This window comes from Hemicordylus capensis, chromosome 3, assembly GCF_027244095.1.
Source record: "Hemicordylus capensis ecotype Gifberg chromosome 3, rHemCap1.1.pri, whole genome shotgun sequence".
In the NCBI taxonomy this organism is placed as follows: Eukaryota; Metazoa; Chordata; class Lepidosauria; order Squamata; family Cordylidae; genus Hemicordylus; species Hemicordylus capensis.
In genome coordinates, this window is record NC_069659.1 from 324467942 (window position 1) to 324494621 (window position 26680).

A 26680-nucleotide genomic window follows, 5' to 3' on the forward strand; every position below is an offset into this window, starting at 1 on the left:
CTTTGGAAGAGTAGAAAAACCCTAATTTTAAAGTAGCCTCCTTAACAACCCCCTAATAAGCATATTGATTGAAAAATACTTTGGATGAGGAGGAATACTAGTAAACTAGCTGGGCTGGGCACAGAGCATCTGTACCTCCGGCTGGCCCACCCACCACCGCTGCCTGTCCCCCCCCCCTCGACATGCCCAGCTTTCTGGCCGGCTGGCCCACTTCTTCTCCCCCCCCCAGCCCACTTCTGTCCCCCCCCCCCCACTTTCTGGATGGCGGGCAAGCTGGAAAGCCGGCCTTCTACCTCCTCCCACCCACCCACCTACTCCAGGCAGTGGCAGCCTCCTCCCGTCGGCCGGGCTGGCCCACCTCCACCACTCCCTCCTCTTTCTCCTCGCGCCCAGGCCAACCCACTGCTGCCTCCTCCTACTCTTCCTCCTCATCCAGTGGCCGGGCTGGCTCACTGCCACTGCCTCCTCTTCCTCCTGGTGGCCAGGCTGGCCCGCAGCCACCTCCTGCTCCCCGCTGTTTACTCCCCCGTCCCATCCCCATTGCTATCCAGGCAGCTGCTCGCAAACTCTCGCAAGAGCTGCCACACATGGGATTAGTGGCGGGTATCTTTAAGATAATTAAATATATAGATAAGGGTGCCCATGGACTGATTTAGGTGGTCCAGTCTGAATTAAAACTGAATTCAGACTAAACCATGGGTCTGTGAACTGGCTTGAGGGTTTAAAGGCCAGTGAGGGTGGTGCCAGGGAGGGGGGGTGAGAAGCACCTTTAAAAGTAATTTAGTAGGTCCTTACCAGTGATACCACTGCTCCAGACATCTTCCAGGTGTGGCAGCAGGGAACTGGCACTCACCTGCCTCCCGTGAATGCGTGGAGGGAGTGCATGGGGGGCGGATGCTGCTGCACCTGGAAGCTGCCTGGAGCGGCAGCCCCCTTTTGTGAAGGGCATTCTGGTTCACAGTTGAACCACTTGAACCGCCCCAGTTCACAGCAGACCAGTTTTATTTATTTATTTATCAAATTTGTACACCGCCCCAAACTTTCATCTCTGGGCGGTTAACAATAGCATAAAACAAATTAAAAACATGTACAAAAACTAAACACAATTTAAAAATTTAAAAATAAACCAGAAATTAAAACCTAAACATTTAAGAAGCTGAGAAAGCTTGGGCGAAAAGATGGGTTTTCAAGTGTTTTTTGAAAATTACCAGAGATGGAGAGGATCATATCTCAGCAGGGAGCGCATTCCACAATCTCGGGGCAGCGACCGAGAAGGCCCATCTCTGTGTAGCCAGCTAACGAGTTGGCGGTAACTGGAAACGGACCTCCTCAGATGACCTCAATGACCTCAATGGGCGGTGGGGCTCGTAGTGAAGAAGACGCTCTCTTAGATACCCAGGGCCTAAGCCGTTTAGGGCTTTGTAAGTTATAACTAGCACTTTGTATTTTGTCTGGTAATCTATTAGCAGCCAGTGTAGCTCCATCAGTAAAAGAGTAATGTGGTCTCTCTGAGATGACCCAGAGACCAACCTGGCTGCCACATTCTGAATCAGCTGGATTTTCCAGACTACGTACAAAGGCAACCCCACATAGAGCACATTACAGAAGTCGAGTCTGAAGGTTACCAACAGATGTACCACTGTTTTGAGGTCATTGATCTCAAGAAACGGGCGCAGCTGGCGTATTGGCCGAAGCTGATAGAAAGCACCCCTGGCCACCATCTCAACCTGAGAAACAAGGGAGAGGTGTGAATCCAGAAGTACTCCCAGACTGTGAACCTGTTCCTTTTGGGGAAGTGTGACCCCATCTAGAACAGGTAGATAAAAATCATCTCTAGAGTTCTGACCCCGCACAATAAGTACCTCCGTCTTATCTGGATTCAGCTTCAGTTTATTCTCCCTCATCCAGTCCATTACTGCTTCCAGGCAGGCATTTAGGGAGGATATGCCAACTCCTGAAGAAGTTGACATGCAGAAGTAGATCTGTGTGTCATTAGCATACTGGTAACACCCAGCTCCAAATTCTCTGATGATCTCTCCCAGCAGCTTCATGTAGATGTTAAAAAGCATTGGAGAGCATACAGAGCCTTGGGGGACACCATACTTAGGCTCAGATTTCAAAGAGCCTCTTGCTTATTTCGAACCAGTTCAGATCCAACTGGTTCTTGCACAGCCCTACTAGTAAACAGTAGGTTGCAAGTGGGATTGTAAATGTTTTGTTCCCTCAGAAGAGACAATATAAATGCTCTCTACACCCCTGTTCCCAAGCACTTCTTTTTAACAGATCCACTGAGTCTTTAACTTTGTTTTGTAGCATTAATAATCATAATTTGGTATAGCCATTTGCACTTACATTGCCAGCTAAGCAAGAAGCAAGCCATGTGGATTTTTAAAAAGTACTTATTTATTTATTTATTCAGTTTTTATTCTGCCTTTCATTACTACTACTACTACTACTACTACTACTACTACTATTTATATACTGCTTTTCAACCAAAGTTCCCAAAGCAGTTTACAGATCGATAGATAGATAGATAGATAGATAGATAGATAGATAGATAGATAGATAGAATGGCTCCCTGTCCCCAAAGGGCTCACAATCTAAACAAGAAACATAAGATAGACACCAGCGGCAGCCACTGGAGGGGTGCTGTGCTGGGGATGGATAGGGCCAGTTGCTCTCCACCTGCTAAATAAAGAGAATTGCCACTTTAAAAAGGTGCCCCTTTGCTCAGTTAGCAGGGGCATAAGGCATCCCAAGGCGGTTTACAAAAGTTAAAATACAATAAAGCCTGAAAAAATATAAAGGTATTTCGTTGTTTTTTAAAAGCAGTCACAGACATCAAAGAGCGGACATTCACTGGGAGAACATTCCAGGGCCTGGGGGCAACAACAGAGAAGGCCCTGTCCCACGTGCACAACAGTTTAGCCTCTCTCAATATTGGCGCATGGAGCAAAGGCTCCCGTGATGACCTTGTTGAACAGGCAGAAACCCTTGGGAGCAGGCAATCCTTCGGGTATCCAGGTCCCAAACAGTTAAGGGCTTTAAAGATCATTACCAGCACCTTAAATTGTATCCAGAAACAAATTGGCAGCCAGTGCAGCTCTTTCAGAATAGGTGTAATATGCTCCAAGCGAGCAGTTCCAGAGAGAACCCCGGCAGCTGCATTCTGCACCAACTGAAGTTTCCGAATATTCTTCAAGGGCAGCCCCATGTAAAGTGCATTGCAGTAATCCAGCCACAATGTGACTAAGTCAAGGGTAACCATGAACAGATCTGCCTTCTTGAGAAAGTGCAGCAGCTGGTGCACTAGCTGAAGCTGTGCAAAGGCACCCTGGGCCACCACTTCCACCTGAGCATCCAAAAGCAGAGCCAGGCCCAGCAACACCGCCAAGCTGCACACTTGCTCTTTCAAGGGGAGTACAGCCCATCCACAGCTGGTTGAATCACCCTATCTCGATTGACTTCTCTGCTGACTAGCAACATGTCCGTCTTTTTGTCTGGATTTAACCTCAGTATGAGTAATTTTCAACTGTAATTTATCAATAAATAAAACACTGGGTGAGATGCTGCAATCCTTGTCATACCTAGCAAAAGAGGAATTATTTAATGCTTACGCAAGAAAGAGAGTGGCAAAATTAAATGTGTTATTCAATATTTTAAATATTGAATGACTTCCGTCTTGCATTGCTGTTTAGCCGAGCATTCAGATCATCAGGGTGCCAACCGGTCCGGTTGGCCATCCCATGTGTGGTGGATTTTTATTCAGTTAGTGCAAAAAATGTCAGTTTTTGTGCATGCTTGACTGCCCTCAGCAATAACTCCAGAAATGAAAGTGGCAGTTTAAAACTATTCTGGGATTATATTTCACACTTGATTAACGCAGCAGAAAGTGTAGTTCAACCTGAACAGACACAGCTCTGCTCACTGAGATGGATTTTTCGCATGTGCATGCGTGTGCGTGTTTTAGAGCTGTTAACTTCTAGGGTAGGTCCACTGAACACAATGCAAAGAATGAGGCATGACTGCTTTTGTAACTAACATGGGTAAAGACAGAGGAAAAGTTTGAGGAGCAACTCCTTATTTAAATTTGTGAAAGAAGAAAATAACTTTTAGGTTATCCCTGAATATACATCAAATGATTATGCTTCTCACATAGGAGATCCACAGTTCACTGTATCTCTGAACTGCAACCAAAGTTGGGGCATTTGGATGGCAGTCCAGTGTGCTTTAGAATCTGGATTCATCTGCACCACTTTTAGTCCTCCTAAGTCATAGAGCTCTCTGTTCTACATGGAAATATAATGCATCCTAGGAAAGCCCTGCAAATTATATTGCTTGCAATTATAGCTTAATGAGGACAAGCTCAAACTCAAGTATGGTATACAGGTATACAAATCCTGCACACAGTTGGCGTGGAGGAAAATGGGTGGAAATGAACAGATACCGTGAGTGATATAATTTAGGTTAGAATGAGGCTGCAGTCCTTGAGGGCAGTGGTAAAAGATGTTGATAGTAACAAAGTGAAATATTTTGCTATGCAAAACTAAGAGAAAATGAAGGAACAGATTAGGAAGAATGTTTATTCTTCCATTCAAAAAAGCTAATTTTGCTGTGCCCACATTACGTACATAAACTTATTATAGCAAAGGTCTTTGTGGTCAAGCTTGAGTTACAAGTATTTAGAAAATCTTGATTTTGTTTCCCCTGACAGTCTTTAAATTGGCAGCCAGGAAAAGAATTTCAATTCCCTAGCCAGCTATATTTATTGTTGATATGGACAAATATCTTGCTAGTCAACAAGGGCCTCGTAGGGATATTTTTTATTTCTCACATTGCTTGAGGTTGCTCAATTTTTGTCAGTGTTACAATAAGCATTGGCTTTTTATCAACTAGCCTAGGATAAATGTCTCATCCGTTAGAGTCAGGTTTCTGTAACACAGTTAACATCAAATTGTTTTGACATTTTCAAGTGCTGAAATACAAAGCAATTCATCAAATTACAGAGCAGGCACCATTAACGTGTGTGTGTGTGTTTGTGTTGTGTGTGTGTGTGTGTGTGTGTGTGTGTGTATTTGTGTATAACATTATTCTCCAACCCAAAACATGGTAGAGGCTGTATCGGATTTAACCTCAAGTTCTGATCATTTTATTCCCTAAGGGGAATGGCAGTCTCCTGTTTTTCCTGGCTAGGCTGCACTGTATTTGCCAATTGTAGCAGATTATGATAATGCAAAATGGCAGCACTCCAAGAGTCTTCATTGCCTTTAAGTAGCTGCTTCAGCCTTTCTTATGTAGGCAACCAACAAGAGCAGTGCCCAAACTTTGGGAAAGCCATCAAAACCATACTTTTGATGGTTAGTGTGAGGAAAGAGTTGAACAAGTTAACTGTTGTTTGTTGCAACATCTGGATCAGTTCCTCTGGGAGCTGGGTGATTATGGAAAAACGTCATCGGTCCAATTTAGCAGATCCTGAAATGTCTGCTGAAGCTTCAGAGACCAGATAAGTTTCTGAAAGCAGGCTGTAGGGAACTGGAAAGAGTAGGTAATGGGCAAAGAACCAGAGCCTGGGGGAAAGAAGAGTGGGGGAGAATACAGTGAAGAAGAGAAGCATGGAAGAGGTGTGGAAATGAAGAAAACTAGGGCCAAGCACAAAGAGGAAAAACCTGACACAGGGAATAGGGATATGAGGGAAATCATAGGAAGCTGCCTCATACTGAGTCAGACCATTGGTCCATCTAGCTCAGTATCGTCTACACAGACCAGCAGCAGCTTCTCCACAGTTGCTGGCAGGAGTCTCTCTCAGGCATCATGGAGATGCCAGGGAGGGAACTTGGAACTTTCTGCATGCCAGCATGCAGAAGCTTCAGCAGATATTCTTAGGGAGTATCTTAAACTGCTCATACATGTAGTCTCTCATTCAAATGCAAACCAGGGCAAACCCTACTTAGCAAATGGGGACAATTCATGCTTGCGAGACTAGGTCTTCTCCTGTTCTGCACAGGTCAGGAATGGAGAGGACAGGCAAGTGAGCTTGGAAGGTGCAAGGTAAAGTAGAGTAGGTCCTTTACTCTGAGCAATGTGGGAACTCCTTTAGCATGATGCAGTCTCAGGTTGCAGGGTTGCATGTGTGAATGATAGGCAGGGCTGATCATGTGGCTCACTGGATGAGCACTGGTGTTTTCAGTTCCATGGGAAAGACCTATAGGCTTGGCCCTGCCCAAATGACCACATCATTCACACACATGTCCCTGCAATCTTGGACTGCAGGAGGCTGAAGAGGCTGCTGGGCATGCATGCAAAGGGCACCCGGTAGATTGAGGAGCAAGATGGGTGTGGGGGACAGATTAGGGGGATCAATCCTACATGCTGTCATGAGTTACTAATCCAAATCTGGTCTGAGGATCTTCGATCTGTTTTGTTTTACTTTATGCTTAATTTTGCAAAAGTACACAATGCTAAAGCTGTATCTCTGGTGTCACCTCTCTTTGCAGTCTTTCCAGCAGGCATTTTGCAACCACCTTTCTTTGGTGCCTCTCAGCCTAAATCCTTGAATTATGGCGGCATTGGCATGGTCATTGGCCATGAAATCACTCATGGCTTTGATGATAATGGTAAGACAAGCAGCTAATATTTTACAATCCGTATTATTGTATCTATGCTGTGTGTCACATGGAGAAAGACAAGCTTGTATTTAATTATAAGGCATAAGAAGGAGATTAATAACCACAAACATTCCACCATTATAAAAGCTTAACATTAACATAAAATCCACCCAGTACCGGAAATGTTGCTACACCAATTAGGTGACAAGCACTACTACCTCGCCAAATATTTGCAATCACTGTGGAAAAAAGTTCTTTGAAAAATTCCCCACAGACTGAGATTGGTGTCACATGTTACAGGATGCACCAAAATGACATGAGGAAAATTACTCAAAGAAGTCCCATTGAAATGATTTTCAATGGGATTACTCTAAATAATTTCCCTCATTGTGTCAGCCAATGAGTTACTTCTTTTAAGCAGGTGTACAAATCAGTGCACAAACCTGCTGCATCTTGTCAATTCTTGTAATGGAAGAAACCACTCACAAAGTAATAACCAAAGCATCACATGAACAACATAAAATAACCTCAGAAGCAGCACCCGCATCCTGATGTCCAAAGCAGATGAGTAGAATCTCAATCATGCAATAGTGCCAAATGTGTTACTCTCTGCCTTTTTCCTTGCATCCTTCTGGGAGGGTTAATCTAGGCACACTTTAGTCCTGTCCAGCTACTCTGCTGATTCCAATGGAATGGAAAAGGCAAAATGGCATGAGATGTGCATGCTGGCTACTTTTGAGTTGCAGAATGTTTGTAGATATCAAGTACCTTAGTTACTCTTCACCCTGAAGCCAGCAAAGCAGCTGACTGGAGCCCTCTTCAGATGTTAGGACTGCTGCAGGTGCTTACACTTATGAGGGCCAACGTGAGGAGGAAGTCCCGCCGCCCCGTTATCAAGCACCCCCTCACACCACACTGTTTGTCTGAAGGGGGAGGTGCCGCAGCTCATGGAATCACCATTGAACACACTTACAGTGCCTCCCCCTTCAGACCAACAGTGCTGTAAGTATGTTTGTCAGACACAAGGGGGTGATTGACAATGGGGTGGTGGGACTTCCTCCTGGCTTTTGCCCTCACAAGTGTTTGCTCCCACAGCGCTCACATCTGAAGAGGACTAGAAAGAGAGATTAATCCAAAAGAAGAGTAAATATTATTTCATCACACAGTGAGCCGGGTCTCACGATCAGTGAGACCTGGTTTCTGCAGCACAGCGGGGGCCCTGGGCAGCCAGACTGGCCGACCACATGATTGCCAGCTCCATGACGGAGCCGGCGGGGGCTGAGGAGCTCTGGGGCCGCATGGCCCCGGAAGCTCCAGTATGCCCTGCGTGAGTGTGCAGGGCATACTGGGGAGACCCCTGGAGCCGGGAGGAGGCTTTCTGCCTCCCCTCCGGGGATCTACTCATGAGTAGTCGTGGAGCCGCGCCACGACTACTCACAATCGGGAAGCCCAGGTTTGCAGAGCGCTTGCTCCACAAACCCAGGCTTAGGGGAGGGTTACAAAAGCGGGCTAGTTGCTTGTAAGCCACCGGGCTCGCCTGCGAGCCCGGTGGTTTACCCGAGCAGCAAAAATCGGGCTAAGCTATCCTAGCCCAATTTTTGCTGCTCGTGAGAATAGCCCCAGTGTATTTTGCATGGATGAACCTAACAGCAAAGTATTAGACAATACAGTCATGGTTGGTTGGTTTATTAATTATATTTGTGCACCAGCCCAAATGTCCGCCTCTGGGTGGTTTACAACAACATAAAAGAAATGAAAACAGAAATTAAAACCGTAATTTCCCTATAACTTCAATTAACTCTTTTTAAAAGCCTCTGTTGTATAAAGAAACCTCATTCACTCATCTCTCTACCCCATAACAAGCAGAAGCAGCCAGTGTAGCTCGGTAGATAGGAGACTCCTCCGACCTCCCAGGAGCCAGGCCAACCTCTTAGCTTCCATCCTAGCCAGCAATTGGGCTGGATGAAACCATAGGCTCATTTTCAGAACTTGGGTAGGAGAAGCCTCCTATCCAAGACTGGGAGCTGCGCGCACTCCCATTTTCTGATTGTGTGTGAGTTAGAAACAAGGTAGGAGGCAGGGAGCTTGATCATTTGCTTAGCCCTAGCTAAGAAGGATGGTTCTTCTTCTTACCTCGTTCCAAAGCTGGGAACAGAATCTAGATAGGGTGTGCTCATCCTACCCACCCCCAAATGGTCGTGTGAACAGGCCTAGTATTTTCTAAGAGGAATCTGGCCCATTTCCCGAATATGTTTGAAATTTATTTCTTTATTTCTTTAACACATTTGTATACTGCCCAAAACGCAAGTCTCTGGGTGCTTTACAACAAAACTATAAAAACAACAGATAAAAAGATTAAAACATTACAATTAAAATTTAAAATGTTAAAACTATTAAAAACACAATTAAAGCAATATCTAATTAAAAGCCTGGGTGAACAAATGTGTCTTGACTGCCTTTTTAAAAGTTGTAAGAGATGGGGAGGCTCTTATTTCAGCAGGAAGTGTGTTCCAAAGCCTCAGGGCAGCAACAGAGAAGGCCCATCCCTGAGTAGCCACCAGATGAGCCGGTGGCAACTGCAGTCAAAACTCTCCAGATGATCTCAATGGGCAGTGCGGTTCATAGCAAAGAAGATGTTCTCTTAAATACGCAGGGCCCAAGCTGTTTAGGGCTTTATAGGTTATAACCCAAACCTTGTACTTTGCCTAGAAACTTATCAGCAGTCAGTGTAGATCTTTTAAGATAAGAGTGATATGGTCTCTGCGAGATGAGCCAGAAAACAACCTGGCTGCCACATTCTGGACCAACTGCAGTTTCCGAACTACAAAGGCAGCCCCAAATAGAGCACATTGCAGTAATCAATTCTGGAGGTGACCAGCAGATGTACTACTGTTCTGAGGTAATTTATCTCAAGAAATGGGTGCAGCTGGCATATCAGCCTAAGCTGATAAAAGGCAACTCTGGCCACTGCCTGAACCTGGGACACCAGGGAGAGTTTTGTGTCCAGAAGCACCCCCAGACTACATACCTGTTCCTTCTGGGGAAGTGTGACCCCATCCAGAACTGGCAAGCAAGCTTCATTATGTCAAGCAAGTTTCATTAATTAAAAAAGAGTGCTCAAGACACATTTTGACTAAGCTTTTGACTAATTGTGTTGGTTTTTATTGTTGTTCAGCTGTTTTAAATTGTTGACATTTTTTAATAACCACTTTAATTCAGATGTAATTCTGGTTTTATTTTTGTTTTGTAAACCACCATGAGCAATTGATATATGATGATATAGAAATGTAATAAATGATTGAATGAATGAATAAGGTAAATAAACTAACAACATAATTTACCTCTGTAAGTATTTAAAGTATAACAAAATCTTTGCTCCCCTAATAATGTTCTTTGCTATTCCTTCCTCACCCACCCCAAACTAGTTATTCTAGAGTCATTATGCAAATAGGCATTATGCAAATAGGTGGGTCATAGTTCTGAAGATGAATATAAATAGCTTCACTGAAACTCAACATCCCATTGACATATTAATGATTTTAATTGTTAAGTGATTTGATGTTTTAAATTTTAATTGTAAACCGCCCAGAGATGCAGGTTTTGGACAGTATATAGAAATGTAATAAATACAATACTACACTATACTATACTGTTGGCTTGGAAATGAGCACATTTGATGCAGACTCCCCTGAGCAAGCAAAGGAGTTGCCTATTTCTTTTTTAATGCCCCAAAGGGCCAAAGCTCAGTAGTAGTGGCCATGCTGGGGCATATAAAGTCCCAGATTCAGTGTCTAGGAGGGATTCTCAATTAGCAATGTTGGGAAAGACCTTTTTTGTCTCATGTCTTGGGGAGCTGATGATAGTAAGATTAGGCAATATTAAGCTAAATGGACCAATGGTCTGACACAGTATAACACAACTTCATATTTCCAATGGCTGACATGAAGAGGAAATTACTCAAAATAGCCCCCTTGAAATTAAATGCCTTACTTGTCCTTTTAATTTCAATGGGACTACTTTGAATCATTTTCCTGATGCCAGCCAATATATTCATGAAAATCAGTTCGTCTTCCTTATGTGCATGTGTTATTTCAGGTAGAAATTATAATGAGAATGGGGACCTTGTAGAGTGGTGGAGTCAAGAATCTGCTAAAAATTTTAAGGACCAAACTCAGTGCATCGTATACCAATATGGAAACTTCACATGGGATCTGGCTGATGGACAACATGTATGTCCCTTCTTGCTTATTGAAATGAATGTTTATGTTTACATTGATATGTATATTATCTGTTTCATTGTTCACTGAAATGCTTGTGTTTGGGGAAGAAGTTGGGAGACTGAACACCACCTTCTCGAAAATCTAGACATATATGCATATACTTGCTGGAGAATAAGTTTGCTTCCTTATACAAAGCCCAAGACACAAACCCACAAAGGTCATACTTAAATTGTTGTCATCTCTAAAGATGCCAGTTTGCAACCAGAGTAGAATAAATACTGTTCTTGGCACTTAAAACAGAAAATAACATGCAGGTAAAGTTGGTAAAGTTGTGCTCTCGAATTGGTGTTGACTCCTGGCGACCACAGAGCCCTGTGGCTTTCTTTGGTAGGATATAGGAGGTGTTTACCATTGTCATCTCCCGCGCAGTCTGAGATGATCCCTTTCAGCATCTTCCTATATCACTGCTGCTCAATATAGGTGGGATTCAAACCAGCAACCTCTTGCTCCCTAGGCAAGTTACTTCCCCACTGCGCCATTAGGTAAGGGCTCCTAAATCCGGAGCAGAGCTAGATTCACTTAATCCCACTAAATTCAATTAATCTAAGCATACTTACATCTCTGTAGGATTTGACCCATTGATTTAGGCATGTTGGTTTGTGGTCAGAAGGAATAAAAACTTTCCAGTTTTTAATAACTGGAAATAGAATTGAACTATAACTTCCTAGACCTTGGCAATCTCTTCCTACTAGCATAGCCTAAAACAATATTAACCCTCAGTATCTAAGCCACATTGTGACTCATAAGAACATAAAGAAGAGACTTGCTGGAGCAAGCCCAAAATCTATGTGGTCCATTCCCCTGTTCCCACAGTGGCCTCTCAGTGGCCTCTGGGATTTCCAAAAGCAGAAGATGAAGGCATACTCCTTTTCCTGTAGTTGCTCCCCTGCAGTTGATATTCAGAGAGACATCCTGCCTCTGAGCCTGGAGGTAGTATATAGCCATCGAGACGAGTAGCCATTGAAGGTCTGTTTTCCATGAATTTGTCTAAGCTTGTTTTAAAGCCACCCAAGCTGGTGGCTATTGCCACATACCATGGCAGATAATGCCACAGATTAATTATGCACTGTGTGAAAAAGTACTTCCTTTTGTCAGTCCTGAATTTCCTGGCAATCAGTTTGATGGGATTATCCCTGGGTCTAGTGTTGTGAGAGGGGTAGAAAAACTTGTCTCTGTACACTTTCTCCACACCATGGATCATTTTATAAATCTCTATCATGTCTCCCCTCAGTCGCCTTTTTTCTTAACTACAAGGCCTTGCTCCATAAGGAAGGTCCTCTAACCCCATAGTCATTTAGGTTTCCTTCTTCTGTATCTATGACGTCCTTTTTGAGATATGATGACCAGAACTCTTCACAGTATTCCAAATGTGGCTGCATCATATATTTGTATAATAGCATGATAAAATTAGCAGTTTTATTTTTAAATCCCTTCTTAATGATCCCAATATGGAAATGCCTCTTTCACAGCTTCTGTGTAGTACCAAAGACTAGTTCCTTACAGAGGACATGTGTTCTGCATCAACAGGGATGGTTCTGAGCCACTCTCACTACTATGGGCTCCTAAGGAACTGCTAGTGGTCTTGTGCACCACACCTAAAGAGCAATACTTATACTGGAAAGAATGTATATTGGAAATAATGTATTTATTGGAAAGAAGTGTGAGGCCACACTTGGAGTACTGTGTACAATTCTGGTCACCACATCTAAAGAAGGACACTGTAGAACTGGAAAAGGTGCAGAAGAGGGCAACCAAGATGATCAGGGGCCTAGAACACCTTCATTAAGAGGCAAGGCTACAACACCTGGAGATTTTTACTTTAGAAAAAAGACAACTGGGGGGAGACATGATAGAGGTCTATAAAATCATGCATGGTGTGGAGAAAGTGGATAGGGAGAAATTCTTCTCCCTCTCACATCCCAAGAAATTGATTGCCAGGAAATTTAGGACCAACAAATGGAAGTACTTTTTCACACAATGCATAATCAACTTGTGGAATTCTCTGCCACAAGATGTGGTGACAGTCAACAACCTGGATGGCTTTAAGAGGGGTTTGGATAACTTCATGGAGGAGAGGTCTATCAATGGCTACTAGTCGGAGGGCTACAGGCCGCCACCAGCCTCAGAGGCAGGATGCCTCTGAATACCAGTTGCAGGGGAGTAACAGCAGGAGAGCGGGCATGCCCTCAACTCCTGCCTGTAGGCTTCCAGCGGCATCTGGTGGGCCACTGTGCGAAACAGGATGCTGGACTAGATGGGCCCTGGGCCTGATCCAGAGGGCTGTTCTTATGTTCTTATGTAAGTAGCACTCCCAAGGTGCACTTTACATATTTGTGCTATTTCACAAGATGATCGGCAGTTTCTTAGGAACCAGTAGCAGTATAGGTGACTCAGAAACACCTGCATTACAATGCAGAACATGTCAGCTAGTGTGTCCTGTTTATCAGTAGTTTAGCGAAATTTTCATTGTTTGGTATACTGTGATGTGCAGTGTATCTGAGTGCACACATCTTCACATTTCACAACTCTATCTTGTTATTATGCCTTGATGTTATTTTTCAATAGACATCAACATCATCACAAAATACTGAGGCCAGAAAGAATATTTATAGTTATTACATTTTTAACCTGCCCTTCCTCCAAGGAATTCAGAGTGGCACATATGGGTTGTTACCCATTCCAGTTTATTCTCACAAAAACCTTGTGAAGTAGAGAGAGTGACTAGCTAAAGTCACCCTGTGAACTTAATGAGTATGTGACAGACTCAGGTCTCCACAGTCCTAGTCTGACACCTAACCACCTATGCCACACTGGCTCCAAAAATAATCATGTAAGTTACATTCTTATTTCAGAGTTTACTGTCCCCAAGTGTTTGTGATAACTGTTACTTAGCCCTCTACCAAATCCCCTCATGAAGTCAATACCTTCTAAAAGTTTTTCTTCAAACTTCATTTTCCACATCTAAATTTTCTCGGTGGTCCATGTGACCTGAAACTGAATCATTGTGCTTCCTGGAACTGATTATTTTTTTCTACAAGTACGCCAGCGGCATTTTCATTTCTTCTTTCTCTTTGTAGCTCAGTGGAATCAACACGCTTGGCGAAAACATTGCAGATAATGGTGGCATTAGACAATCATACAAGGTGAGAAATGTCCATTTGCTCTCCATCTTCAGAGTTCAGATTATTGTGGTTGGGACAGATTCACTCAAATACTGGTGTTAAAAAATAATTATTTATATGCCACCACAGTAGAACCGCAAATTGGCGTTGCTTTTGGTTTATTAAAGCCTCCAAATTGTGTCAGATGGCCTTTAGTCCCTTGTCAGGTTCTTTTTCACATGGCTCTGTAAAATGAAAATTTTTATTTACCAGAGTAGTTCTACCCATGCATCTGCCAGCCTGTACTCCCTCTCTGCCTCTCCTTCTCCTGCTCCATTCCCATTCTCTTTTCCTTTCCCCTATTCTTCATTCATTCTTGCTGCTACTGCTACTACAGTGTGTAATGTAACAGCAGGGAGTCCAACACACAGAAGTCCGTTGTAGTGACAAGGCAGTTTATTAACTAAAAGAGGAGAGATAACCAGGACCCAAAATGGTCTGGCCAAGTAGAGCATTCTGGGTAGAAGGAATGCTTCTTCACCAGGACAAACTGCATAAATCTCTTTCATATATATTTAGGTGTGCTGGGAGAGCAATACCATTTAAAGCAACATACACCACATTGTGAATATGTATACAGGTTGAGTATCCCTTATCCGGACTGCTTGGGACCAGAAGTGTTATGGATTTTGGATTTTTCCGGATTTTGGAATATTTGCATAATGAGATTTCTTGGGCATGGGATCCAAGTCTAAACACGAAAGGTTACTGTATTTTATCTTTTTAGGTTTTATTTAAAGTATAAAAACAAATAAGCATTGCATTTATGATAACTACAGGCCTTTTTGACATTTTTGACATTACCCTGTACTGTACCTTTACCAAACAGAGCAGGCACCAACAAAGCGCCAAAACAGATGCCAATAGAGCAGGCGCCAAACTGAGCAGGGAGTGGAGGAGGGAGGCTTTCCCTTTTCCTTCTAGCATCAAAGCGAAAACATCAAAAATATTAAAAAGCTTCACAATAAAAACAGAGCCGCAACTAGAGAGAATTACAGACAAACCCCATGTCACTAACAACAGCCTTCTGAAATAAGTAAGTTTTGACTGCATGTTTTAAAGCAGCAAAATTGGGAATCTGTAAGTGAGGCATTCTGTTTTTTGTTTTTGTTACGGCGTGGTGTCCGGATTTTGGAGCATTCTGGATTTCGGATGTCTAGATAAGGGATACTCAACCTGTATACCACTTTTCAGCAAAGGTTCTCAAGGCAGAACTTCGCAAAGCAGTTTACAAAGAAAATCAAGAATAAATATATAGAACGATTCCCTCTCCCAAAAGGGCTCGCAATCAAAAAAGAAACATAAGACAGGCAGCAGCGACAGCCACCGCAGTGATGCTGTGCTGGGGCTGGATGGGGCAGTTGTTCTCTTCCTGCTAAATATAAGAGAATCACCACTCAAAAAGGTCTCTTTGCTCAGTTAGCAGAAGTCTTTCTTCACTATTGCCTTTTCAGTGAGCGGGGTGTGGGGGTGGGGCAGGAGCGGAGCCAGCCGAGCGGCGGCCTGCGTCTCAGCAGTGCCAATTGAATATGCCTGTGCGCGTTACGTCACGCGCATGGGGCGTGGCTCGGGCTCTGTAGGAGCCCAGAGAGCCAACTCCCCCCTCCCATGCCCCCCTCCCATGCCCGGGCCGCCGAGAGCCCAGGTGAACTCTTTGCAGATTATTTCAGGCAGCTCCGACTGCCCAATAGAACGTATTTCCTTTCGTCTCCCTCTCTGGAGGGAGAGAAAGGGGAAGACGTCCTTTTAGGCAGCCGACCCTGCCTGAAATGAAGAGCTGAGAGCCCTTTCCGGCTCTCGGCAGCCCAGGCCATGCCCCCTCACACATGACAAGGCACATGACAAGAGGGCGTGGCCTGGGCTGCCGAGAGCCGGAACAGGCTTTCAGCTCTTCATTTCAAGCATGGTCATCTGCCTAACAGGACGTCTTCCCTTTTCTCTCCCTCCAGAGAGAGAGTGGAAGGGAAATACATTCTATTGGGCAGTTAGAGCTGCCTGAAATAACCGGCAAAGGGTTTGCCCGGGCTCTCGGCAGCCCGGGCGTGGGAGGGCGGGACTTAGCTCTGGGCTCCTATGGAGCCTGAGCCACAGCCTTTCCCCATTGGCGGCCTGGATTCTTTGAACCCTTTCGCCCAATGGTGGCTCCGCCCCTGTGTGTGTGGAATGCTGTTCTTTGCAATTGACTGCATGTCACACCCTGTAAGGAAGGTCAGCAAAGGAGCCTTTTAAAGGTGTCTGAAACCATGAAATAAAGCTGGACATTAAAAGCATTCATATTGTAGTGGCTGTTCTAGGCCGGTGGGATTAGTTCCAGGGCTAGCACTTCTGGTTATAGTTGCTTTGGATGAGAGAGCTTTAGGTGATCCAGGTATTATTTGTAGCATGTATACAACTAAAAAAGCAGTGCATGAATGGAGGCAGACAGGCACTCTTGCTACAAGCAGGAGATGCTCCAGTGAGCATAACCCCCACAAGGCTGCATCCAGACCATTCCCACCCCCACTTACAACTGACTCCAGCTAGAGTATCTCTGCTTGCTCATTCACACTCTTTCTCTCTCTTCCAAAACTCCAACTCCTATTTCTGACACACAGTCTGCCAAGACCTCATCTCAGATCCTGACCTTGCAGGCAGGACCAGATTAAGGTTATGAGGGGTCTAAGGCTAATAGAAATAAGTGCTGAAATGAGGAGCACCCCCCCCCCACAAGCAACCCTAAAGCCTATGGGTTTATCCATTCACTGCTTGCAGGTGAATTGGCTATTCAAGGGAACATCTATGGCCATAGGAAACATTGAGTTTTTGTGTCACTTCAAGGGAAAACTGTTGCTATAGTGCCTTTAACAGTGACCAAACAACAAACTCACAGCACTATGGAAGAAGCTCCCAGCAACTGGTTATGCTCACTTAGTGCAACATCTATGTAAATTTGCTGTGACCGACCAGTTTTTCATATTTAATGTTGACCCTCACTCTGCCACACAACTTCACCCCACCACTTAAAGAAAGTCTGTTCCCAGCACCTCACGGTGTGTATCTTTCTCTTGAAGAAAGCTGCTTGGACATTTATAGAAAGGTGTGTGTGTGTGTGTGTGCGCACACACACACTTCACAGTTGATGCTAACAAGAAATAGTCTCTGGATTTGTAGCTTTGGAAGAAGAGTTTTTCGTGATGGTGGGATAGTTATGGAAAATTGAAGGTTTACTCCCTGTCTATCACTGCAATGTGAAACAAGAAAAATTAATTCCAATGAAAAATAAGGGAGTTGTGTCACTTAAACATAATTTTAATAACATGTTAATGGCTTTTAGCCTTTCTTAAGTGTGGTCATGAGCGGCGGGGGGGAGAGGATTCCTGTCCTATATTTTAATTCAATTTAATTTAAAGAGTACAGAACACTCAGTCAAGTTAGCTGAATGTCCAGAACAAAGTACATTCCAGTAAGGATCATACTGTTTTTGCTGTCCATACAGAGATTACAAGTCTTTTATCTTTCACTGTACATTCTTCAGACAAATTGTAAGCCAAGATGAATGATACCAGCATAGGATACCTAAGAGATGTTATCTTTTTAAATAATTTATTTTTGTTTTAATACTTATTTTAATGCTTATTTTTAAAATTTATTTAACTTGTTTTAATACTTTATATCTGCCCTTAGTTATTCTTTCAAACGCAGGAAGCAATGCTTACTAATGGACTAATGGGTCCCAACGTATTTCAGGCTATGTGTAGTCTTCCTCAAAGGAGCACTAATTTGCTTTTAAATTTCCCTTTACACTGTCTTGGAGGAGTTGTATGTCATCCATATCTTGCAGTGAGACAGGCCAGTAGCACAGTAATAGTATCATATTAGGATCACTATGTGATCCCTGTCTGGCTGAGATCGTGTAGTGAAGAAGTCTTAAAACTAACTCCAGTGCAGTGGCTTATTGGCCTGGCCTTCCAGGGTTTTTAGTTTTAAATTTTTTAATGGTTAATGATTTAAAACTGTCTTAAAATTGTTTTGTTTTGATGGTTTTTAAAATGAGCGATTCACGGGCTTTGTTTTTGCTGCTGTGCCAGAGCCATTTGGATGGTTGGATGGGGCAGTATGTAAATTAGATAGATAGAGGGATGGACAGATGGATAGAAGGATAATATTGTGGCTGTGAACTGGCTTAAGGAAACCTGAAAGGTGCAAAGGGAGGTGCCATTTGTGAAGGGTTTCCACATCCCGCAGAAGCCCAGTTTTTACCTGAAAATGTTCAAGGCTGAAAATTAGTCATAACAGTACTCAGAACTCTCCAACATGTCAAAAGCAATACCAGACTTAGAGCCATTTCACACTTTATGCGGCACTATTGTATGCCTCTGGGTAAACTCCTGAAGCATGAAGCAGGGTGTGGGGGACATCTCAGACCCTTAGAAATAATTCATTGGAAGAGTACTGAGCTGTGGCTCTTTGGTTCATCTCCTGTTGTTTGCCTGGAGATGTTTGTCTCTTCTTCACACTGTAATCAATGCTCAAATGCCAGTGTACTTTCACAATGGACATGAAGTATAAAAAGGCTCTTAATATAACTGAGCCAGAATTTAGTTGTGGAAGTTACACTGGTGGGAGATTTTAACATTTGGTCTTTATTTTAAGTACTATTTATCTGTATAAATCAATTGTATGTGTTTGTTTGTTTGTTTGTTTGTTTGTTTGTTTGTTTGTTTGTTTGTTTTATTGGAATGTGACCTGCCTCAAGCACTGATAGGCAAAAAAAAAAGTTCAACTACAGACAAATTTATTTGTCTGTCTGTTAGTTACACTTCTATACCACCCTATCCAAAGGCTCTGCGTGGTGCACAATTCCATCTCATTTGTTAGGAGTGGCGTTACTTTCCTTTTTCACATTTATGTCACATTGCCTTCTGGCCATTTTTGCTGGTAGCTCCTTTTGGGTTCATGACAATGGAGGAAACTCCAGAAGAGCTGCTTCCAGAACTGCTCAATCATAGCAGCATCAGGGTTTGCTTTGAAGTTCGCAGCAGCCTTGAAGTGCATCATCACAAAGTTGTACACATCATGTTATCCACTTTGCTTTTGTGAGCTGACTTGGATGTTGTTTTCATAGTGGAAAGGTGGAGAGGGAGAGAGATATATGAAAAAAAATGACTAAACAACAGATCAAATGGGTGACTCTGGATCCACAAGGGATGTATATATTTAAAATTGCAGAGCAGATTGACCACAGAGATAAATGGAGAATGTGGGTTGGATGTTTCAGCTCCTGCCCTCATCAGCAATTGCTGGCTTAAAAAGTAGTATTGTGTGATAGAGATGTGCAAGCTGGCTGGAAATCAAGCCAGCTCGTCTTTGAACTGGTTAAGTTTGAAGGTTCGACCTTGAACCGGACTCATCCCAGTTCATTTCGGGGTCAAACCAATCCAGGCCGGCCAGTGCAGAACTGGCTCAAAGCCCTACCGGCAAAGGGGAATCCGGCGAGGATTCCTCTTTACCAATAAAGGGGTGGGGAGACTTCCCTAATGAGGCTTCCCTTCTTACTGCAGTAAAAAGATTCCCCTTTGCCAGTAGGGCTTCAAACCAGTTCCGAACTGGTCTGAGCTCAAACCAAACCAGGGGCCAGTCTGGAGGGAACAAAACCGAGCCTGCCCAGTCCAGTTCTAATCCAGTCTGGATTTGAACTGAGCCAAGAAACGCAGTTTTGTGCATGTCTCTACTGTGCGAGGTTGATGACTGTTGAATGTTGTGGCAGAAGAGTTCTGTGGCAGGTAGATAGGTGGGAATGACTAACAGATGGACATTGAGCTAATTTTCATTAATTGTCCTCCAAATTGAGGCCATAAGGTGTTAAAATCCTCAACCTATAGATCCAAAAGTTCTCCCTGCTGTCCAGCATATCTGCTCTAAAGGTTAGTTCAACAAGCAATATTAATAAATCAGCAAAAATCAGCTGATTGGAGTTGAAGTGTTTTGCAACCCAGAAGCATATCTGTAATTAGGTGGATGTGTTCAAAGAACACAAGCTGCCTTGGCCAGTCCTCTCACCTGCCTGCCTTGACCCAAAACCAAATACTGGTGCCCCGCTAGCCACCAGCACACATGCCACTGTTCCCCCTCGCTCTCCAGCGCCAACAAGGAGCTGGCCTCCAGGGGGCCATGGCCGGGAGAAGATTTGCACACTCTCCTGCCTGCCTTCCCAGCACTATCAAAGAATATGAGAGCTGATGACATCACCGCCTATTGGAAGTAGGGACTGCCTACTTTTGGAGTTGTCCCACTGAACCACAATGCAAAGAATGAGGCATGACTGTTTTGGTAGGTAAAGGTGAAAACTGGCTATTGCTTTCTGTGTGTGTGTGTGTGTGTGTGTGTGTGTGTGTTGTGAGCCATATACCAAGTCAGACCATTGGTCCATCTAGCTCAGTATTGTCTACACAGACTGGCAGCGGCTTCTCCAAGGTTGCAGGCAGGAATCTCTCTCTCTAGCAGGGAGAGAGTAACTGGCCCTATCCACCCCCAGCACAGTACCCCTCCAGTGACTGTTGCTGGTGTCTATCTTGTGTTTCTTTTTAGAATGTGAGCCCTTTGGGGACAGGGAGCCATCTTATTTATTTATTATTTCTCTGTGTAAGCCACCCTGAGCCAGTTTTGGAAGTGTGGTATAGAAATCGAATTATTATTATTATTATTATTATTATCATTATCATTATCATTATCATTATCATTATTATTCATTTCATTTCATTTCATTTCATTTTAATAATATGACCGGGGGCGGGGGTAAACTTAGTAGGGTAAAGCCATACCCTTCCTTCTCACCACCGGTCAAGCTTGTTATGACTCTTAGGAAATAATAACCTTTCCCCATTACCTCTTCATTTGGCAGGCCTATCTGAACTACGTAAAAGAGAACGGAGAAGAGAAACTGCTTCCTGGTCTTGACTTCACCCATAAGCAGCTGTTCTTTCTGAACTTTGCACAGGTATTATACTCTGCTTGACTGAAAGCTTTGAGAATTAGTTTGAGTTACAATTTCACAGTTAGGTTGGAGACAGCAGGCTCTCTTTAATATAAACTGGCAGAATTGCCAAGTCGAGCAGCCTTCATGGCAGGGCCGAGAGGAGAGTGGCCTGTCAGATGAAATTAATTGCAGCGAAGCACATGAGTGCATCCAGGAGGGGACTCTGTGAAGCACAGTTGCATGTGGGCCTGTACATTTTTAAAAAGATACCTTGTAACATGCTGCTGGTTGAATGTGTTCTTCCACTGTCCTGGTTTTAACTTTCATGTCATAAGCTTGAACAAGGGCCAAACTACAGGTGGTGTTGAAAGCATCAGCTTTATAGGTGCTTAACTTAACTCATGAGTTGCAGCCATGTGGAACGCAAAGTGGATCTTGACTGCATTGCAGGAGTGGGGGTTGTTCTTTACTTTTGAGGTTAAATAACTGCTCTGGTGGTGTGATTTTTAGCAGGCAAACAATGCAAAAGTAAAGAGTTAAATGCCCCCTATCTGCAAATCATTGTCCTGATCTGAGCTTTGGCCTTTTGTGGCTGCTGTTCATGAGTCAAGTTACATACTGAGGCTATTCACACAACCGAAAAGTGGGTAGGACAAGTGTCCTACCTAGGTTTAGGAGCTTGAGCACTCCCAGTTTTCAGTTGTGTGGGAGCAAACAAGTATGTAGGAGGAAGGAGAAGTAATTGTGTGGGAGACAGGAGCTGGGTAGGACAGAACCATCCTACCCAGCATTTGACCAAGGTAGGAGGAAAATCAGTCCTGCCCAGCTCCTGCCTCCCACACAGTCACTTCCCCCTCTTCCGACCTAGTTGTTTGCTCCCACATAGCCAAAACTTGAGAGCACACACAGTTCCTAAACCTGGGTAGGACACTTGTCCTACTTCATTTTCGGTTGTGTGAACAGCCTCATTGACTCATTTAACAGTAGTTTGGCCCTAGGCCTCAGTAAAATAAAAGTGGCACTGCTCTTAAATGATCCTTTTTGTAACCATCCTTTTTGTTTTGTTTTTGAAGATATGGTGTGGAACATACAGGCCAGAATATGCTGTCAATGCCATCAAAACAGACGCACACAGCCCAGGCAAATTCAGGTCAGTGTTTTCAAGATTATTATTATTATTATTACATTTATATCCCACTCTTCCTCCAAGGAGCCCAGAGCGGTGTACTACATACTTGACTTTCTCTTTCACAACAACCCTGTGAAGTAGGTTAGGCTGAGAGAGAAGTGACTGGCCCAGAGTCACCCAGCTAGTTTTATGGCTGAATGGGGATTTGAACTCGGGTCTCCCCAGTCCTAGTCCAGCACTCTAACCACTACACCATGCTGGCTCTCAGTTTCCTGGACAGTGAAGCCTACAAGGTTTCACACCACAAGTTGGTTAATCTTTAAGGAGCCACAGGGCTCTTCTTTTTTTAATTCTATAGTAATTAGCTGTTTATAGATTTCAGCTGTGCACCAGAAATCAATCTTGGAGATGTTACCAGAATGACTAAGTTAGTCACGACTAAGTCCCATTGAAATGAATGGGATTTAAGTTAAGCATGACTAACTTTCTTTCATTGATTTCAGTGGGGCTTAGTCATGACTATTCTGGATGTTTATCAGTGTTTTCTGTTTCATTAAATCAAAATGGATTAATAATGGATGGAAAATACAAAAATATTATAAGATTCCTCAGTCCTGTACTACCTTCAAAATGGTGTATGCATGCTCTGTTCCATTCTGGCCATTTATGCTTTGATATTCTTCACATAATATCTGAAAGAGATGATGCCTATCAAATTCTTTTTGTGCCTATCAAATTCTCACTATCAAACAACTATTGCTTAGATCCCACATAATGAAATATTTAGTGAAAGCAGCAACTGTTCCCAGAGCTGGCATAAAAATGGTATTTCCATGTGGGTGTGTTCTTGAATTTATATCAGGAAATCTGTGACTTTCTCCCTCGGGAGTCCTATTCCAAACTCTTGAACTCTGCAGAAGAATAATTTCTGTCATCATGTTTGCTTTAGTCTCTTGCAGTTGCTAAGACACTGGCTTAATGTGTGATTTATTCATCTTTGAGATCTTTCTATATTTATTTTGAGAGTGCTTTTTCTTGAAACATGTTGGGGAAACCAAGAAAAGTGAAAACTTGTCCTGTCTGTCTGTGTGCTCTCTTTCCCCATAAATTCTAATGGAACAGCTTCACTTCATTAGAGTCTATGGAGAATGGAAAGTTGCAAAAATGACTGAAATAATAATTGAGTAAAAAATTGAAGTGATTTTCCTGAATGAATAGCTAGACAAATGAAGTTCTTCATAACAACAACAAAAAATGGAATAGCTAAAGGTGCAATCCTGCACACCCCTGGCCCATGTGTGACACAACCCCTTTTGCCTGTGCTACCCAAGTATAGGACATTTTGCCTGTAGCAGAAATTGTTTCTGTGTGGCAAGTTATAAACTTTATGGAAGCCCAAGAAATATTGTTTCTGCCTTGTAGTCAAGGCCGAGTATGTTGTTAGTACCAAAGAAATGACACGTTCAACAACTCTTCTGTTGAAAAGCGTATAATAGGAACCTAGAAAGCTGCCGTATATGGAGTCAGACCATTGGTCCATCCAGCTCAGCACTGCCTATGCTGACTGGCAGTGGCTCTCCAAAGTTGCAGGCTGGAGTCTCTCCCAGCCCTACCCGGAGAAGCCAGAAATGGAACCTGGGACCTTCTGCATGCATAGCAGATGCTCTACCACTGAACAAGGGCCTCATCCCCTGAGGGGAATATCTTACGTCACCCATCCAAATGCATACCAGGGCAGACCCTGCTTATGTTGCATAAATGCAGTTGCGCAATGAGACACCTATTGGAAATAACAGGCTTCCCACTGTGGAGCTGCATTTGCGCAGCTCTGTGCCAGGTGAGCAACTCCATCAACAGGGTTTCCACTGACACAGCAGTGCAGGCGCGGCTCCTACCACCCATGTTGCATTGCGCAGCATGTGAGCGAATAATAATAAAGTAGTTGATCTATTTGGGAACACTTTAGAACTAGCATTTTAGAACTGGATGAAAGCAAGATTGACGTTTTAAATGCTTATATTTGAAGCAGAACCAGCAGTACCAAAGCATTGTCATTTTCTTTTAAAGGGTCCTAGGGACATTGCAGAACACGCCCGAGTTTTCGGAGGCCTTTAAATGCACCAACACAGAATACATGGATCCTGTGAAAAAATGCCGTGTTTGGTGACAAAGGTACAAAGAGTACAACCTGAGAAGGACAAGCTTCCCAGAAGTCTGGAACATTCTGAGGGTGGCAGGTGTGAACTGGCTCCAAAAGGAACAATAACAGAGACTTCAAATCAAGTGCACCAAAGCAATGCATTCTCCAGAAAAGGGAAAAGGAAAGGAAAAAAAGATGCTAAAAGCAGCAAATGCCAACTACTACTCCAACTAAACTCGGGAAACTTAAAAACCACTGCATACCTAAGGCTTCTTCACTTTTCAACAATGTTACGGTTTAATTCTGATTGTCATTTGGCCGGCAGGTTTTATGTCTTAGCTTGTTCATCAATACTTGCTTGAAAGCAAGTCCCACTGACTTCAGTGGAACTTACTTCCCTGGAAGTGTGCTTAACATCGCAGCCTTAACTACCTACTGTCCTGTGAATGTGTACTAATACATCTGATCAGACAAAAGAAAGCTATACCAAGTGACATGTTAGCGTGGACAGAGATCAGAACCATGAGTCAAGAGTTTGCATCAAGAGCGTTGAATTCAGTTAACATCCTTGTTTTTCAGAGAAGGCCTTAGAAATTGCAGGGCCAGATCAAAGAGAGATCTGCTGACGCCCTCATATTCAGTGTGTGCAAACACTCCAACTGAGTGCATTCGAAAACTTCATTCACACCTAGACAACCTCATGCAATAACAGCTATGACCCCATCTAGTCACATGTAACAACTGATGGCCCCACATAAAACCTCATTAATAAAAAAGATGCACCCAGCCAAACCAGCAACGCAGGTGGGGATCTGCACCCAGATTTGCAATGGCCTTCAAAATAATGCTGACATGTACTCATTTTGTTCGCAGGATCAGGGCATATGTGTTTGGTACTGTCTCCCACGCCCTGTTTAGCCGCTCCACTTTTGATGGAGGAAAAGCCACCAAATAGGCCTTCTTCCTCACTGCTTCTGCTGCTTTTGTCTTGATGAAATGAGTAGTGAAGGAAAGTTTTTCTCCCTTCTGCCTTTATTACATAACACTTGTAGGGCCTCTGTCCATGCAGGGTGCATGTAACCCGTAGACTCCACTCTAAGGCCTCTTTTGTTTTGTTCCATTTTTATTTGAAACCATTCACATGAGAATAACCCAAAGATTAACAGTACATTACTGAAGTGATGAAATATTGACCAAATTTTTTGTTTGCTGCTTTCCAGTCAAAATGATACTGTAGATAATCTGTTATTTTTTTAAGCATATCTTGTAATCTCTACAGGTATACTCAGAAAATCCATCTTTTTTCTAAGATATTCCTGCCTTATCTCAAAACTTGGTCTCTTTTTGAGGGGGTGGGAAGAAAAAATAGTATTTGTAATAATATATAAGATCATGCTTTTTATATTTAATTCTGAACGACATGGGACACAAATTGTTATATATTATTACAAGTAGATGTCATTGGGGTGTCAGGGTACAAAGCACTCAACAAATGGTTAACTTTCAAACCAGAGATCTCTACTAGTAGGGTATACAAACTGATGACTAATTTTGAGATGAACTCTTAGAGACCAGTTCTACAAATACTGGCAACTATATACCTAATGTGTGTGATGTTCTTTTGAACTAACAGGACCTTTTCCTCCAGTAAATGTTACAGATGTAACCATTTACATATCTGGACTCCTAATAGTACAAAATCTGCTACAATAGTTTTCAATTGCCTTCCAGCAGATGGCCAATGAACATATTGCTTCTGGTGTTGAAGCTTATTGGGGTTTCCAAAATAAATAAATACCAGATACCTCCGATGACTTGGATGGGACTGTTTCTGAGCATTTGAACACTTTGGGTGCATTTTACTTTTCAAATTTGTCATCTGATGAAACAGTTTGATAATTAAATATAAACTACATGCTCCTTATTGCCTATAATGGTTGCAGTCCATCTTTACTTGTATGGGGAGGACACATATTGCAGTAACAAATTCACACATTCTACAGTACTGAGTTGAATATTCATTACTTTTACATACATACAGTAAGGGTTGCTAGTGCATGGAACTCTTTGCTTATGGCAGCCATTTTTTTCTGTGTCTGCAGTAGCAGCTTCCTTGTGATGAATGGATAATCTGATTCGTTGAAGCTGATGTTCTGCATTTATGACACCATCATAAATCTCAATGTGGACTGAATAGAGATGGGGAAATGCTTCTGTGTGAGATGAATGTGCCTGGTCACCTATTTACAAGGTTGCCATTTTTCTTCAGTCCTATATGCAAATTTCATCTTGATTTGGCAAACCATAGTACTACTATATACTTTAGTACCACTTATTTGTTTCTTTAAAAGATGTATATGCCTTCATTCCTCGCAAATGAAGTCATGGTGGCTTATAACATAATCCATCT

General features: G+C 43.1%; 1 protein-coding gene across 1 annotated transcript in view; it reads left to right on the forward strand.

Annotated features, from left to right (window-relative positions):
- The window catches only part of MME (membrane metalloendopeptidase), an 89991-nt gene extending 63797 nt beyond the window's left edge, over window positions 1-26194 (forward strand). The window contains exons 17-22 of the mRNA XM_053309608.1: window positions 6495-6614; window positions 10701-10834; window positions 13963-14028; window positions 20927-21022; window positions 22075-22151; window positions 24198-26194. Coding sequence (XP_053165583.1) covers window positions 6495-6614; window positions 10701-10834; window positions 13963-14028; window positions 20927-21022; window positions 22075-22151; window positions 24198-24297 — 593 coding nt within the window. The 3' untranslated portion in view covers window positions 24298-26194. The remainder of the gene's footprint in view (window positions 1-6494; window positions 6615-10700; window positions 10835-13962; window positions 14029-20926; window positions 21023-22074; window positions 22152-24197) is intronic.
- Window positions 26195-26680: the final 486 nt, after the last annotated feature.